Raw genomic sequence first — 16,253 nt, 5'->3', positions numbered from 1 at the left:
AAAGTGAGAAACGTTGGCAAAAGCAACACTAAACGAAAAAAAAAAAAGAGAACTGGTTTAAAAAAAAATCACACAAGGGGGAAAAAAATCTAATGACTATTTGAAACATTTTATGACTTGATGCTACACAGCATTGTCTGTGTAGCATGTATTACAGGAGGATATACAATATGAGCAGGAATACAGTATGTGTAACAATGTGGGGGATAAATAAATTACATTTGTTTAGCCTAAGATGGAATCTCTTCTTTGGTTTTCACACATCTTTCCTAAGTGCCTTCAGCCCTTAAGGCTAACACAAGGATTTGGGCAACAAAGGAATACTATACTCACCCATAGTAATATAATATAATGATAAATAACATTAGCAACCAACTTTTATAATATGTGTTGTTAAATGGCAGTAAAAATAAGTATGAAATTGAATTTACTGTAAAGGGACATTATTTTAAATGTATTCATTAGGGTTTTCAGAATTTGCTGCAAGGTTCCAATAACAACCAAAATTTTAATACCATATAATGGACGCAAATGTCATGTAGCTTATTTAAATGCTTCAGTTTACTGCACAATAGTGTTTAAGCGTCCTATTATAATACAAAACAAATGGTGATTGGTTGCATTTTTTACTGGCAAAATTATCTGATTCATTTTCCTCTAATTGTCTCAGGGAGATTTTGCATACTGTGTTCACCCCAACGATATTTATCTTGCAGAAAGGTGTGGGAAGATCATATGTCTGATGAAATGAAAATAGGAAAGACATGGTAATAATAGCACCACGGATGCCGTATTTGCCAGTCTAATACTTCTCAATATGTGAAACTCAGAAAAACTGATTGGTACCCAGTCGAAAAGAAAATGGTTTTTAAATAAGTTACAATTAGATAAGCATTAATCTCAGTGGTATAAATGAATGTCTTGCTGTAGGGCTTGTTGAATGTAAAAACAGATTTACTAAAACTCCTCTTACCAGATTGGTCTGGAAGTAGTCCCCCTCTATTTTAATTGCTCTGTCATTTAGAGTTGAAATAAGTCCCCCACCCATTCTGCCCCTTGATTTTGCCTTTGAAATTAAATATTGTATACAAATACATGCTGTTCACGGGCATGAGAACAGTTCATCATTGAAATCTGCATAAAATTATGCTTAAAGAGCTCCATACGCTTTGAGCAGCAGAGCTCTTTTATATGGTGCATTCTTATGTAAACATATCCCTAACGAAAACAACTACTTATGCCTCTTACCTCAACTTTCTTATTCTGCTGCATGTCTGCAGAAATGAGAGAAATGTGGGACTGCAGAGTTTGTTCCACATACTCATGGCTTTTTCTGTGCTTTTTTGTGTATCACAATATTATATTAGTAATCGTAATTTCCTTAAGCATGAATCCCATGCCAAAAAATTCCTTACTGAACATAAATGACCTGGCATGGTGTTATTAAAAGTCCTTTTTCTCTTTCTTAGGCTGAGTTCAGGTGAAAGGAAGTAATGAGAAGTGTGCCTGGCCAAAGCTGTGTACTCTCGTGTAGCCTGTGTAAAAAAAAAGAAAGGAAAAAAAATGCATACTTTTCCAGGAGATAGTGTTGTTGCCCATTCATATTAAAAAACAAGGAGGAAGTATTTTAATGTGACCTTCATTACACATTCATGTCAACTTTTCTTATCTATGTATGATTAAATTCTTTTCCACTCCTGTTGTTCAATTAGTGCTTGACCCCTTTAGCGGCGATGTAAATTAAATGACATTTCAGTGTCGTCCCATATTTAAAATACTGCGTTAGTTGCGGATCATAAATGATGATCTTCATTCTGCAGCTAATTTATTCATTTAACAATTTCCCTCCAGAAGTTACAGCAGAAGGCTCTGCAGCAACCTAAGCAGAAGAAATCCAAGTCGGCTGAATTTCTGATGGGTGAGTCCTGCTTGATGAGTTATTGCTCATAATTTGTGTAAGGATTAATTAACTAATTACAGACAAATGGCTTTGGGCTAAATTTTGCTCTTGCTTGTCAGGGCGCAATTTGTAATTATTTTAATCATTTCTTCTTCTTCTCTTTTTTCTCCTCCTCCTGCAAGATTCTGATTTAATTTTAACCTAATTGTGTTTTAGTGTCATTCGAGGAGGATGCGCTTGAACATTTTGGGGCAGAGAAATCATCAGTCGAAACATTTTGCTGCCTTTCTATATGCTTTGTCGTTTAACAAGTCACGTTGACCAAAGTCTCGTATTGGCCCTTCAAGTCCCTATTTGTGTTTTTATTTATCATTCTACGTTGTTTTTTTTTTTGTCAGGAAGAGATGAGAGAGCTGCTTTAGTTGGCATAGAAAACCCAGCCTTCGATGGAGGAGGAAGTGCCGAGCTTTCTGTTCCTTCGCTTTGGCTGGGGAGAGAAATTCGAGGTGACAGGCCAGATAGCACCCTTGCAGCTCACCAGAAAAAAATGGAGCTGCAAGCCCCTGCCAAAGAAAGAGGTGAAGCTTCATTCTTCATTAGCCTCAAAATTGTTGACAGTAGATGTGTTCCTGATCTAACCTTTCTCTCACTCCCTTTTCTGTCTCTCTCGCTCGCTCTCCATTTGGGGGGCCCTGGGTCCCTGCATTCCAAAGCAAGCGTGTCCTAACAAGCAACCCTCATATAACTTCTTCCTCCGCTGGAGAACGCTACAGTAGTGGGTGTTCTATCTCTATCTAGAAGTACCCTCGACACAATCAGCCTTGACTCCCACTCTCGGCTACATGCCTTGTGGTGGGCTGGAGTCATAGGAGAGTGCATTTACATACGCTACTACGCTACCAAGCCGATCCGCTGTCTGTGTGGTGTACTCACAACGCCCCCGAAACACGGCTTAAGGCCAATCAGGCATACGAATATGCCCCCTTATAATTCAGTATGTCAGGGAGAACTCTTGAGGAACAGGATGGTAAATTAGGATGCGTTCAAGGTTGTGAGCGTGCCAGTTTTCTCAGGGATGAGTCACATGTTAGATTCTCGATTTATTGTGGTTTATTTTGCATTTACTCTGCATGGCTAGTAATTATTACCAATTATTAACATGATGTTCAAGAGGTAGGATTCCAGCTTAGAAACAAAAATCACAGCCCTCATACTGTGTGATATACAGGGATCATTTTAAACGTAAACAAGTCATCTTCAAAATGCTGACTTAAGAAAAGTTGCTTTAGCATTGCAGCCAGGCATCATCTCTGTTTTTGTTTTAATTTGAACACCTATTATAGGATGTTGGGAACCCTGGGTACTGTTTAGTATGTATAGGTGAGCTCACGTGGCAAATACAACAGACAGAGGAAGTCTGTTTTTTTTAGATCTTTAACTCTCCCCTGTTTGCTCCAATTTTGACCCCTCAGTTTGGGTGAAAGCGCTGTAGATATTGCATTACAGATATGTAGGAATTGTAGTGGATGTTATTGGAAACGCCATCATTCACTCCCTAACACGGACAAGCAATATTCCTAAATGAGTTTTTTCAGTTTGACAAAAAAAACCTTTTCCTAGATCGAGTACATATCTATTTAGATTTTGAACATTTTGCATTTGTACATAACATTATCACCATTTATGTCTGACTAAAAATATATAAAATAATTATTATTATTTGAGTAAAAATAGCACTGTAGGTATTAGAAACTACTACAGTTCTGTACATCATCTGGATTAACACATAAAGTAACAGCTGTTAGCTGATTCTTACTGCAATGGTTTACATGAGATTGTGTTTCAACTTTACACAATGAGACCTCTCAACAAGTTATTTTTATTCAGATTTCAATACCGATTGTCTCTTCATGTCTGTTTTAGCATGTTAAAAGAGATTTAATTATTTTACTTTTTTGTTCAATTAATTGGAAAAGCAAATCAGACCACTCAGTACACCCGAAACAGAATTGACAGTGGTTGTTTACTATTATTAGAAATGGTATGAGTATTTTATTCAGATTCATGGATAGAACAGAATTGGTATTGCTTTTGACAGAGCTGTGTGCTCATCCCGTTAATATCTCAGAGGTTATAACATATTTATCAGTCACATGTGCTTTATAGGTTTATAAGTTTGTGGTAATTCCACTGAACATTTGCTACGATTTGCACAAACTATAAATTACTAGTGGTTACAATGGTAACACAAAAGAAGAAACACTTACTTTTTAAGCAATGTGTATATGCACTGCAATTCAGTGACTCGCAAGCCTTTATTGGATGATCACAGAGGCAGATTATTCCTTATGTGTGACATTTCTATTTGGCCTTTACAAAAGTGTTTCTGTGTTAACAGTAACTTTGTCTGGGTAGAAGTGCTATTTATTGATATTGTGCATGTAAGGACAGAGAATTGAAATTTTCATTAGAGAGATGAACTGGAGGACAGCCAGACTATTTAGGTAAATCACAGATATGATTCAAAAGCGATCCACGAAGCGACTACCATTATGCAAATTTGTGTTTGAAAAAAGGGTTTCATAACCTCAGAGCTATTTGCGGAGAAATTGTTCAAACTCTCTGTTAATGACGTAGAGGGATGTAACATGTGAATTTCACAGTCAATTTATGGTGCCATTGAGGAGTCATATGGCTGCTCCTTGTTTAATAAGTATTTCAGTCTGACTGTTAGGCTGAAATAGAGCAACTCAGAGTAGGGACAGAGTGTGAAAACCTCATGCAGATATTAAATATGAGCATGAAAAAATGAGCAGTGAGATTTTTTTGGGTGGTGGCTTAGCAGGTCAAATTCCCTTGCATGTTTATGCATCCAACCACAGAATACCTTCAGACCTCTATGAAGTGATCCTTATGTGGAATATATAACATGATTTAATGCACCATGTATTTGCCCCACAACCTGAGAAATACAAGTAAAGCAATTTAGATTGGAGGGAAATATTTAACACCTGTAATGAAAATGAGTTGGGGTTAAGAAAGCTACTCGGTGGGGTGTATGCTTAATAGAAAGAGCCCTGGAGCCACTGGATTCCTATAAACTCTGTGGAGCGGACTTGATATCCTCAGGTCAGTGACTGCTAATAAGGAGACAATGAGACAAGTTATTTTCTTTTGGATCTGCTTCTCCAAAGTCGCCCGGTCTTCAAGGTCAATGACCTCAGAGTATTTAGAAGGTATTGTCTTTGAAATTCCAGGTACCTTTGAGCGCGTAGACTTTCTCATTAGTTCCTTTTGAACACAGCAAACATATGGCAGTCGTATTTAAGAGATTGCCTGCCGTGACCTTTTGCAGCATGCTAACTAGGCCCCAGAGCACCGCAGGCCATGGAGAGGTGCTCCGAGAAAGCCAACCGTCTCTTTCCCACTTCTGGCTCGCTCTTTTCCTCTGCCTCTCCTCTCCCGTCTCATCTTGGCTCTGCCTTATCTGGTACTGCCCCTGCCCTTCGACAGTGTGGGTTCCAAAATTAACATTTTGCTTCATGTGCTTCTAATAACCACTAACCTGAACCTGTACAACTCCCCCACCTTCCCTTCGCGCACATCCCCCCACCATCACCACTAACTCCCATCACGACTTTCTCTCATTCTCTCTCCTATTGCACTTTCCACAGGAAATGAACATGCCCAAAATTACTTTGACCCGTTGTCAGCAGAGCAGACAGACCCAAGGCATAGCAGGATGGTCGGGGTCAGCACTGAAGATGAGCTGGAATTAAGTATGCCATTCTCTGTCATAATAGTTCTCCTCGGTTTATTAAAGTGAGGTGAAAGAGATCACTGGTAGCTGGCTGACATTTGTGATGGCACGACGGTCTATGTAAATACACTAAGTGATGGCATCACTTGATTGGCTGCCCAACTCACTGTCATTGATGAAGGTCACGAATCATTGGTCAGTTTTCATTTCGCTGTGGCATTTTCACTCCCCCGTCAAATGACACATGCAGAGCCATATCAATAGTTAGCAGCCCCCTCCTAAAGTAGGCCTATTAAAAGCAAGCTCTTGGGAGTCAAGTAATATGCATGTTATAATGAAACATGGCTATTAATGGAGAAGCCATTTCACCTGTATCTTTTGGATATCACTGCCGTGTAATATCAAAGGATTCGCCAAACCAAATCTCATCACATGATGACAGGCTGGCTAACAGGCATGTTAATGCTCATATTCCATTACCCCTCTGCCTACACTTGATTTGCGCCCCTCTGCAGCCACTGCTGATATCTCTGGTTTGCATGTTGAGATGTGGTTTAGATTGACTTGTCTGATAAGTTGAGAATAATTTTGAAGTCCATAAATGCATGTCATTTTCCAGTAGTGTTGAGTGTGCACTCATTTTATAATTGTTTTGATTTCCAGCAACATTACATGAGGATGAAAACAGGTTGTATCAAAGAATGGCTGCGTTGCTAGATGAGGATGACACCTTCATAGACATTCCAGGTATGTTTCCCTACATATGTGCACTATAGAATCTTCAGTCATTTGGAAGCAGTTTGTTGGTTTGCCCTGATCAATGTGGCAACATACAAATATCGTAACTTTCTTTTTACGGTTTCCTTACGTGTACCGTACGTCTACTTGTGAAATTTGAATAATAGAACACTAAATCTTGGCAAAGTTTGCCGAATCATATGATTATGGATCAGTTCACATGTTCTAGCTTTTTTTTTCGATGGGATCATCTGGATTGATTTGAAATATTTGTTGTTTTTTTTTCCAAATCTGGTCACAGGCTTAGAATTAGTTAATGTAATATTGTGTTACATCTGTTTTCACACCTCAGACACACGTGCCTTTTAATTCACATGATGAATTATTAATAATAAAAAAATGTTATGGTTTAACATCACCAAAACAAATGACCAAAGCTACTTGAATTTGAAACAGTTACCACAATCTTAACAATGATGCCACTGAGGGACTGTAGTTGTTGGTACAGAACCTTTAAGAAAAGAGAGTGAAATCATAAGCAGCTCAGACAAAGACGCTACGTTTTCCACTAAAAGCAGCACTGGCAAAAAACAAAGAATAAGACATAAAATGGACCCTCACTTGCAGCCACTGCTTTCCAAGCACAGTCAGCCTCATTAGCTCAGTTTCATTTAAACATGTAACCAACCAGGCAACATTGAGGTGGCTTAAGCTTTGCATTGTTCTGGCTGAAGACAGTTGCACCAGATCCTGTTGACATGACGCACATTTCTCTTGTAATTCCAGTGCACAAGTGATGGGTTTAGGCTCGCTTCAACACGGTAGAATTTAGCTGGCTCTTATTATTTGCCATTGTCTTGGATTTAGCTGTACCACCAAGATTAGCAGCCCCATCCATTGTCTTGGAATGTTCATGAAATCCCACAGAAAAAGTAAAGAGGATCTTGGATTAACAATTCCTCCATGGAATAGGCTGATAGACAGGGAAGGGAAGAGAGAGAGAAAGAGAGAGACAGCTCTTACTTCTGTACTGTTGGAGTCCAACTGCAGCAACTGCCAGTTACTGCTTCACCAAGCTACAGTAGACTTCAAGACAATCACCTTATGCTGTTGTGTGGATGTTGTATAGATGCCTCCCACCGGTGTAGACCCCATGTCTTCTTTACAGCTGTAGAACCGGCTCAGTGTATGTCAGTACTGATCCTGACATTCTGTAACTGCTTCTCAGCCTTTTGTCTCGTTTTTTACAGCGAGCCACAAAGCACCGTACACAATTCACAAAAAAAAAAAAAAAAAAAGAGTATGAATGCAACAAAGTATTAATGAAATGGACAGTGGCCAGAAAAAAAATCCTGGAGAAATCCCTTCAGTCTGTCTAAGATTCCGCTTCAGTTACTCTGTCTCTCTCTTTTTTTTTTTATCTCGATAAGTGCTATTGCTTTGGCTTGGAGATGAAAGACTAGCATTCTGTTCATTCTGGTTCTCTGTAAGGCGTTGGGAATTGATATCAGCCTCTATGTGAAAAGCATTAGGCAGTGATAAGTGCTTTGGCTGTTACACATATTGGACTGCACACGTTGAAAACACAGATGCTCAAAGAATACCTCATGCTTTCTACCAACAAGGCGCTACATCAAAACTGAAAAGACACACAGCAAGCAGGTTAGCTACTGTAGATGAATTCTAGGTTACTAACTGGAAACTAGTTCACATATCAGGGAGAAGAAAACTTTCTTTCAATCTACTGTATGGTCTTGTTTGTTCACAAACACAAGTTTTTAAGTAAAGTAAATGTTGTTAGCAGTGATAGAAGTGTAAAGGCAGGAACATAAAGAAAGCCACAGCCACTTAAAAACACAAGGCTGCATAATTCCAGAAATTCTATGTATTCCGTTGATTCCTTCCATTAAAGCAGTTCAGCCGTACATACCTAATTCTACACTTGCTTTTAGGCGCCAAAGTTTGTTTCTGTATAAAATTCAGGTCATGCATTTGGCCAAATTTGTAAATGATTTTAGGTGAATATTGAGAGACATTAGCGTCAAACTACAGGAACTAAGGCTTGTAAATAAAATGGTATGTTTTTTATTTATTCTCATTGCCAATGTAAGCCATGTAAGTTATTGTACATTGTAAATTATTGTTATTGTACATTGTCCACCTGCATAATTGTCTATATATATATATGTCAGTATGTATATCTCTGTGATTGTATGTTTGTGTCTGGATGTGATAAGTATGCACATCCATTAGTATGTGTATGCATGTGCTGATATTTGTGTGAGGAGATTTGTGTGTGTGTGTGTGTGTGTGTCTGTGCATGCCCACTGATGTGTATCTCTCCAGGTATGCTGGTAGCCTCCAGGGATGAGGAGGTGTTGGAGGTGAAGGCGGGTGATCCAGTGTTTCAGCAGCGACTGCTGCTCCATGATGGTGGTGGTGAAGCCTCGAGCTCTAGGCCCTCCCAAGCCCACACGACTGCCAAAACTGAGGCTAGTGCTGGTCTGGGAGGAGATGCAGGACTGAGAGCAGGGAGGATGGTAATGGGCAGAGAGAGCACTGTAAAAAGTAAATCTATGCTTTTATATGTTTTATATTTAATGTTCTTTGCAAAGAGCTGTTTAATAATAGTAATGTATTGCAGTATGAAGTATTAAAACATCGTTTGACGTCTATTTCTTTTGCACATAAGTGATAGACAATGAATCATCGAAGTAAATACGATATTATTTGTGGAATTTATAAACATTTCTGCTAATTTTGTCAATTTTGACATAGGAACCATAACATGATATTAAAATAATTATGCATAATGCTGCAGTGATATTTTAAACAAACACTTACATTTTGTTACTACTGCAGTGAGGACGGCGGAGGAGCTGATCCCCCATTACACCCAGCAGCTGAGGGAGCGTGTGCGGCCTGACATGATCACGCTTGGCAGCCTTTCACTGCAGCAGGTCAGGGCTACAAAGAGGAATATCTGTGTCATCATCCCATATTCACCAGCACATCAGCCACGTCCATTATGCTGTGTATCACTGGCTTTGGCTAATGGACCCAGTGTGTGTGTGTGTGTGTGTGTGCATGTGTGCATGTACATTTATCTGTTTTTGTCTGTTGATAAGGCTATGCTTCCTGCATACGTGTGTTACTTTCTAGGCCCACTAATTTTCTTTTCTTTCCATATTTGCTTCTTTGCACTGCCTGTTTTGTCCCTAACCTCTTTTTTCTCCTCCCCTTCATTTGAGTGCAGATGGTCTAAATCTCATCTGAATGTAGTCATGTGAAATAACTTGTAGAACATGCATTCAAGGTATTTCAGAGGTTAGATAACTCATTCATCCTCATATCAAGATGAGTGCATGGATTAATCTCCATAATCTATGCTACATAGGATATTCTCCACACAATGAATTTATTTGTGGAAATGGTTTTGTTGTATCTTTGAACTTTGTTGTGCATTGTTATGCATATTTGTTTCCGTGAGAAGCAAAATTTCCTCGGTTCTTTACTCATCTTATGGTCTTTTCAGGAAAAATAGAGCGTGACTCCTTTTTATTTTGCAACTGAGGACTGGGGATCTAGTGAACTAGCGCTCGAATCTAAAGCTTTTTCGCAGCAAGTGTTTTGTAGTTCGAGAACATGGGGCTTCCATTGTGTTGGTAACTCTAAATTGCAAAGAAACCCAAACACTAATGCATATGTAAACAGAACACAGAATGTCTATCCACTGTATTTTTAGTTTTAATCTTACTTGAAAGGAGAGTAGGAGCATCAATAGAAAGTAAACGTAATGGGGAAAAAATGGTTCAACAATGTCTTACCGTCAATTGGAAGCCACAGCAACAGTTGACTCATCCTCCGTTACTGGATAATCAGTGGCTTCCACTGTGTACTGTATCAGTACTGGGATCAGTGTTATCTTATTCTGCCATAATATGTATGCGCTGTCCCACTGTTTCCACGCCCACCTCCCACTGAAAGCACATTATCCCCCAGAGATTTCACATCTATTTTAAAAATAATAGTGTTTTTCTTCTTTCTCTGTTCTGCCGCACAAAGCCTCTACAGGGTGAGACGCTGTCACTTAGCAGTGTCAATGCGACTGAATAGGAAGTGTGAATGTGCTGACTGAATGAAAAATCGGCAGAAATACTCATCAAATGCTACACGTCTTTAGGGTCTGGCTCCGTATTGATTGCCTGCATATTGCATTAGAGTTGCTCCTTGTGCTTAATTCTGACATCCCGCTGCACCGCACTGTTTCAGAAAACTGCACCCTAAGAAAATGTGCATGTGTGTTTACATTTTCAGCAAAAGAGTTCACAAGAGCCCGGTGACGAGGAGTAAGTGGGCAAAAAGGAAGATTATGGCCCCCTTCAATGTGAATGTTAAAGTAAAGGCCTACATATGAGTCAAAGAATAATTTTGGACTAAATCATGTGTCAAGGAACCCACACCCCATCTCCAAACTCTTTTAAAGTTTATGCCATACGAATTTGTTACATTTTTATTAAGTGCGAGTCTGATAATTCATAACTTCTATGATGGCGAACAGATTGACTCTACTTGTTCACTCTAATCTTTCAAAAGGAGCCTCACTCACAAAGAAACTCTGATGAGGCATCCAGAGAGGCACCCCAGTCCAGGTTGAACACTCTGTTTCAATGGTGAGTCCAGACATAATTCTCTCCATATGTATGAATGAGCTCACTTGACTATAATCATTATGTCTTCTGCTCAACTTCTGTTTTGGAACAAAAGGATCTAGAATCATCTCAAGTTATTTTTTTTTAAGTCATCAGAAGATAAAACAGAAACAGAGCAGTTTGCCTTTGAATTCAGTGGAAGTTGTTTAGGACAAAATAAAAATAGATCAATAGAAAGTATTTGAAAAAGTTGAAGTCCTTCATAATTGTACTCAAGCACAGCCCTCATGTAAATGCCCCTACTTTCCACCACTGCTCAGTATGTGTTTCTTACTTCGTTTCAACAGTGTAATTAACTAAAATTGTCAGGAATATCACATTTTCATTGAGTTTGTGGTTTTATCTCTATGTGGAAACATGTATTTGTAATAACCAGCAAGCCAAACATATACATTTAATGTCAATTGGATAAGATTGTTTAAAAATGGTTGTATAGATAAACAATAAAAGACAAAAAGTGCAAACTAAAACAAACTCACCATGACAAGTATAAAATGATGTGAGAGTATATATGGAACATGCAGTCTAGCCACTTTAATCAGAGATCACACATCACAGCGAAAGCCCCCTGGGCAATCAGCTTAGTATGTTTAAGTTTTTAGTAATTATGGATGACTGTGCTGGCCGACATGATGATAACATCAACTACTGTACACAGGATCTTCTCTTGTGTTTGGTTGTTTTATGGGTGGGTGGTAGTCGGACACCAGCCCTGTCAGATGAATGCGGTTCTGAGTTTAACGAGATGACCTCCTCTCGACAGCGCTGAACCCTGTAAATTCCTTCTGATATCAATGCTGGGTGGCTATTAGACATGGGAGACTTTCTATGCATCACCTAGGGCTACATCTGCCTGAAATTGAATGAGAAATGATTTCACTTTTTCTCTCCCCACGCCTATGAAAGAAAAAAATAAAGAGGAGAAAGGCAGAGCTGACTTGTGGTTTTTGTAACAAATGTGTAATTCATTTGTTTAGACTGTTTCTGATTTAATGGAGGTCGAGTAATTGCATTAGGAAGCACATTGTGCCTTGTTGTGAACTGATGAAAGCACATGTAATATTTTTGATAAGTACAGAGAGGAGGGAGAGAGCGAGAGAGAGGAAAGAAAGACCCAGTGCCTGCCTTTGATGCTGAGCATTTATTTGCTGAATTATCCTTCCTTTTACAAGCATCTTATCCCCAGTCACAGGCAGGCCAAGGCCCCTGTGATATTGCTTTATTTTGAGGAATTAAGAGAGGTGGCGAGGAGACAGAGTGAAGCAACCGCTTATTACATTACCGCTGATAAGATTGAAAGGCCGAGGAAAAGAGAGTGAGCGAGAGAGTGAGGGAGAGACAGAGAGAGAGAGAGGGACCCAGTGAAAAGTGTTTTGTTGTGGTGTTATTAGACTGAGCTGCTGTTGGCTACAGAGTGGAACAACAGAGTCCAAAATGCAGGTGGCTGTTAACAGGGTTAGCTTCTTGTGTTTGTGTGTGTGTGTGTGTGTGTGTGTGTGTGTTTGTATAGCAGCAGAACCATGGAAAGCCCATCACTCAGAGCGGTAGGGGAAGGCCAGGAGGAAGCAATTGCTACATTCGGCCAGATGACAGAGGTCCCAGAATCCTCCTCTGCAGGATCCCAAACCCCGTGGCAGGTAAGATCAGTTAGTCGGCGTGACCGTGGATTGAGAAAGCACACAAACAGGAGAGTGACACACGCCTTTGAAGGGGTCTTTTCACAGCAGAAGATATTGATCCTGGAATTTTTTTTCCACATTTTTTTGAAAAAGCAGGGTTGTTTGTTCAAAAAACAGTCAAATGATGTAATTATGTGAAATCCCGTCATGAATGGGACTTGTTAAAGAATGGGAAAATTATCTCCCTTATTTCCTTTTTTTTCCCCTTCACTCCTTTCTTTACACCACTGGGTACTGTATGTGCAAATGCCCACACAAAGGCACACATTCACATGGAGGCACTACACAACACTGCAAGCAAAAGGCTTCCCTATACAGTATGTTAACCATCCAGCCACATTATTTTTATACAGTATGTAAAGATTTTTTGCTGCTTTCTGTGCATGGCATCTGTGGTTTTCTGCATCTAAGTAGGAGTATAAAGAAGTCTTTGCAGATGAAAAGGGTAACAGAGGGAGAGGAGTGAAAAGACAAGCAAAGTGGGAAAGAGAGGAGGGAGCTGCAGCTTTAGCAGTAGCATCACTGACTGTGGGAGGAGTATGCTGTTGTGTTGCATCTGGGGATGAGGCTGCCATGCCACCGTGCTGGCTTAAAGATGTAATGAATCTTCAGTCGGGGGCTTTCCTTCCAGGGTGACAACTGGCTTTGAGGAAGGTTGTAAATGCAGGGGAGATTGTGGTATAATTCCTCAGACTGGCGTTTGTGCCCCCCAGTCACCATTCGATTATCTCCCAAATTGCTGTGTTTCACTGAGATAAAGATTTTTTATGGCTTGCTGACTTGAAACAACCGGCACAGGCAGAATAGGGGGCAAAAAAGGGAGAGGGATAGAGAGAAAGAGAGAGAGAAACCAATGGCCAAACCTGCCATGCATAGTAATTTCCTTTGGTAAATGACAAAATCTTTGTTTATATGACATTTCCCTAAAATTACTGCAGCGAGATGAATCTGAAATATAAAATGTCACATTTGGCATGCAAAACTATGAAAATATATTTCTGTGCAAAATTCATGGAGGCATTTAATTTAGAACGTGTTTAATAACTAAGGCAGCCTGCATCAGTAATCCTGCCCGGAGGTCCCAAAAAGATTGTCATATTTATTCTCTCCTTTCTTCACCCCCCTCCTTCATTCCGAAGCCAAAAAATTTTAAGGGTGAATGTTCATTGTTAATTAAGATTTACTAATTAAAATGAAAATAATTAACGAGAAAGCTTAATCTCTGAATATTAGCCCATACTTAGAAAGAAAGGAAGTTTTTGTATGTGGCATTTCCTGTCTCTATTAAGAATGCATTTTGTGTGATCAGTCAGTGTATGGAAAGCCCTTAAAAGATATTTCAGCGAAAGGACGGCCGCTTGCCAGCAAGCAAGGATCCCTTGCTAGAGCCTTTGATCTCATCTGTAGGAGTGCTGTAATGTTATGGCACTTTAGGCACAACTCAAGCTTGGGGCAAACAAACCACCTCTGATATGGAAAATTGGCTCACTTCACCTTTTACCTTCGCCTTGCTGTCTTGACTGTCTCTTACAATGCCTGTGCAAGTATGTAGGCCAGATAATAACAATGCTCCTATGTATGTGAAAGATATACATACTATAAATCGGGCACCGGTGTAATGTTATTATATTTTATATTTCTCTGGCTCCTGTTTCCCCCTTCTCCATATTTTTTCACAGTCTGCATGCATACATCTTTCCAGTCTGGAGGTTTGGAGGCCTCCATCACCTCCTCCCAAAAGTGCAATGTGTGGGCTAAACCGCTTTGCCACCAATTATACTAATTTCATTTCTGCATAAATTGTTTTTTGTTGTGTTGGTATGCAAAGATGCTCGCAGTGGGGAGATTGAGGGGCATTACTGCAGGGCTCAAAAACACACCTTCCCCCCCCCCCTCACACACAGGCAAAGCAATGGGCACCGCCAGTTGCTGCTAGCGGAATGTGTGTGTCTGGGGTGTGTTTGGTAAACATCACTATGTACAATCCACTGTTAAACAATGGAGCATGTGTAGCTACTGCCACTTCCTGAAATTGTGGGAATGAATTGCTCAACTCAAAATTTGCCCTGGTCAACACAGAGTGAATTTGAGCACATAAAATAAATGGGCAATAAACAATGCAAACTGGATAATTGAAGAAAAGTAAATTACTCCGCTCAACGAGCGGACAGATAGGAAGGAATAGTATACGCTGGCAGTACAGGCAGCACCGAATGGTATTGGTTTGGACAGGATGGGGAGGAATTTACTGTAAAACAATCTGCCAATTCGAAATGTTTGGTGGTCTGTCCGTTCAACTCTTTTGTTCGTACTAAAGTGTAGGACAGACAGATTGTCAAAAAGCCAAACGCTGGACCACCATTGCGAAAACCGTGTTGACGAAAACGTGTCTTCGTGTCTCTGTTTAAGCCAGATTGACTTCTCAGTCACTGCTGTTCAACAGATGCCATAGGGGACAAAAGACTGAATATGTATTTATATTGTTCTCTGATCATGTTTAATAAAAAAATGTAAACAAATAAACTAAACTGTCTAGCCGGCTTACCCTGTTACTCATCTTAAGCCTTAAAAAAAAAGGCACATGTCAAAACAAACAAGCAAATAAACAACTAGTGGGCTGATGTAGCCTGAAGGTTAGTAAGATGAGTTTGCTACCAGAAGGCTGGCGTTTCGAAGCCTTTCTGTGAATGGGCAATGTTAGCGAGGGTAGTAAATACCACCATCAACAAAGAGAACAGCATCATCATCACCCTCAACAACAGCAGTAACATCGTCATCATCAACAACAAAATGCAAAATGATAATTTCACTCATGTTATTACAATGAAAGAGAATATGGATGCATTGCCGCTATGTGCACGTGGCATTAACTTTGGCCAAGGGTGGAAAGCAGCACCACACTACACTTTCTCTCTCGGCCATCCACGCTGCGGTGGAGCTGCTGACTCTGAGGTCACTCTGAGCAGCGGAGTGAGGATTGAGGCAGTGCTTGACTGAGGCTGTGCAGTGAGTCTTTGGCTCTGACATCTGATGGGCCCCATAATCGTGTGACACGGAAGACCATCAAAAATACACCCGGGCTGGTGTTCACATAAAAGTGCCATGCCCAAACGTTTTGTATTACTGTAGTATTACGATATTTAAAAAAGTATAGATTCCAAAATATTGATCGGCTGGTAAGTATCGATACCAGAGAACTGATATGCCCAAGGTAACAGGCAGCAATTGCAACTGGATTTTGGTTCAGCACTACTATCCTGACAATAAACATCAATGGCAGGTCACAAGCACACTGACACTGAATGTAACAATAACATGTAGTTAGAACAAAGAGTTTTTTTTCAGCAAAATATACAATCTTGCATTGCAATATGGAGTTTTGTGACTATGCCATTATTAAACATTTTTATGGTACTTAAACAAAACCAAAGTGATTTTTGCCTAAACGTAACTCAAAAGTCAAA

General features: G+C 39.8%; 1 protein-coding gene across 1 annotated transcript in view; it reads left to right on the top strand.

The window, feature by feature from the left end:
* Nucleotides 1-16,253, top strand: part of ofcc1 (orofacial cleft 1 candidate 1) — a 131,590-nt gene that overhangs the window by 53,251 nt on the left and 62,086 nt on the right. Inside the window, exons 2-7 of the mRNA XM_067487003.1 lie at nt 1,852-1,922; nt 2,303-2,478; nt 5,575-5,679; nt 6,324-6,407; nt 8,745-8,966; nt 9,261-9,358. Of these exons, the coding sequence (XP_067343104.1) occupies nt 1,852-1,922; nt 2,303-2,478; nt 5,575-5,679; nt 6,324-6,407; nt 8,745-8,966; nt 9,261-9,358 (756 nt within the window). The remainder of the gene's footprint in view (nt 1-1,851; nt 1,923-2,302; nt 2,479-5,574; nt 5,680-6,323; nt 6,408-8,744; nt 8,967-9,260; nt 9,359-16,253) is intronic.

Source organism: Channa argus, chromosome 19, assembly GCF_033026475.1.
Source record: "Channa argus isolate prfri chromosome 19, Channa argus male v1.0, whole genome shotgun sequence".
NCBI classification, from domain to species: domain Eukaryota; kingdom Metazoa; phylum Chordata; class Actinopteri; order Anabantiformes; family Channidae; genus Channa; species Channa argus.
This window is presented reverse-complemented; position numbering and strand designations above follow the sequence as displayed.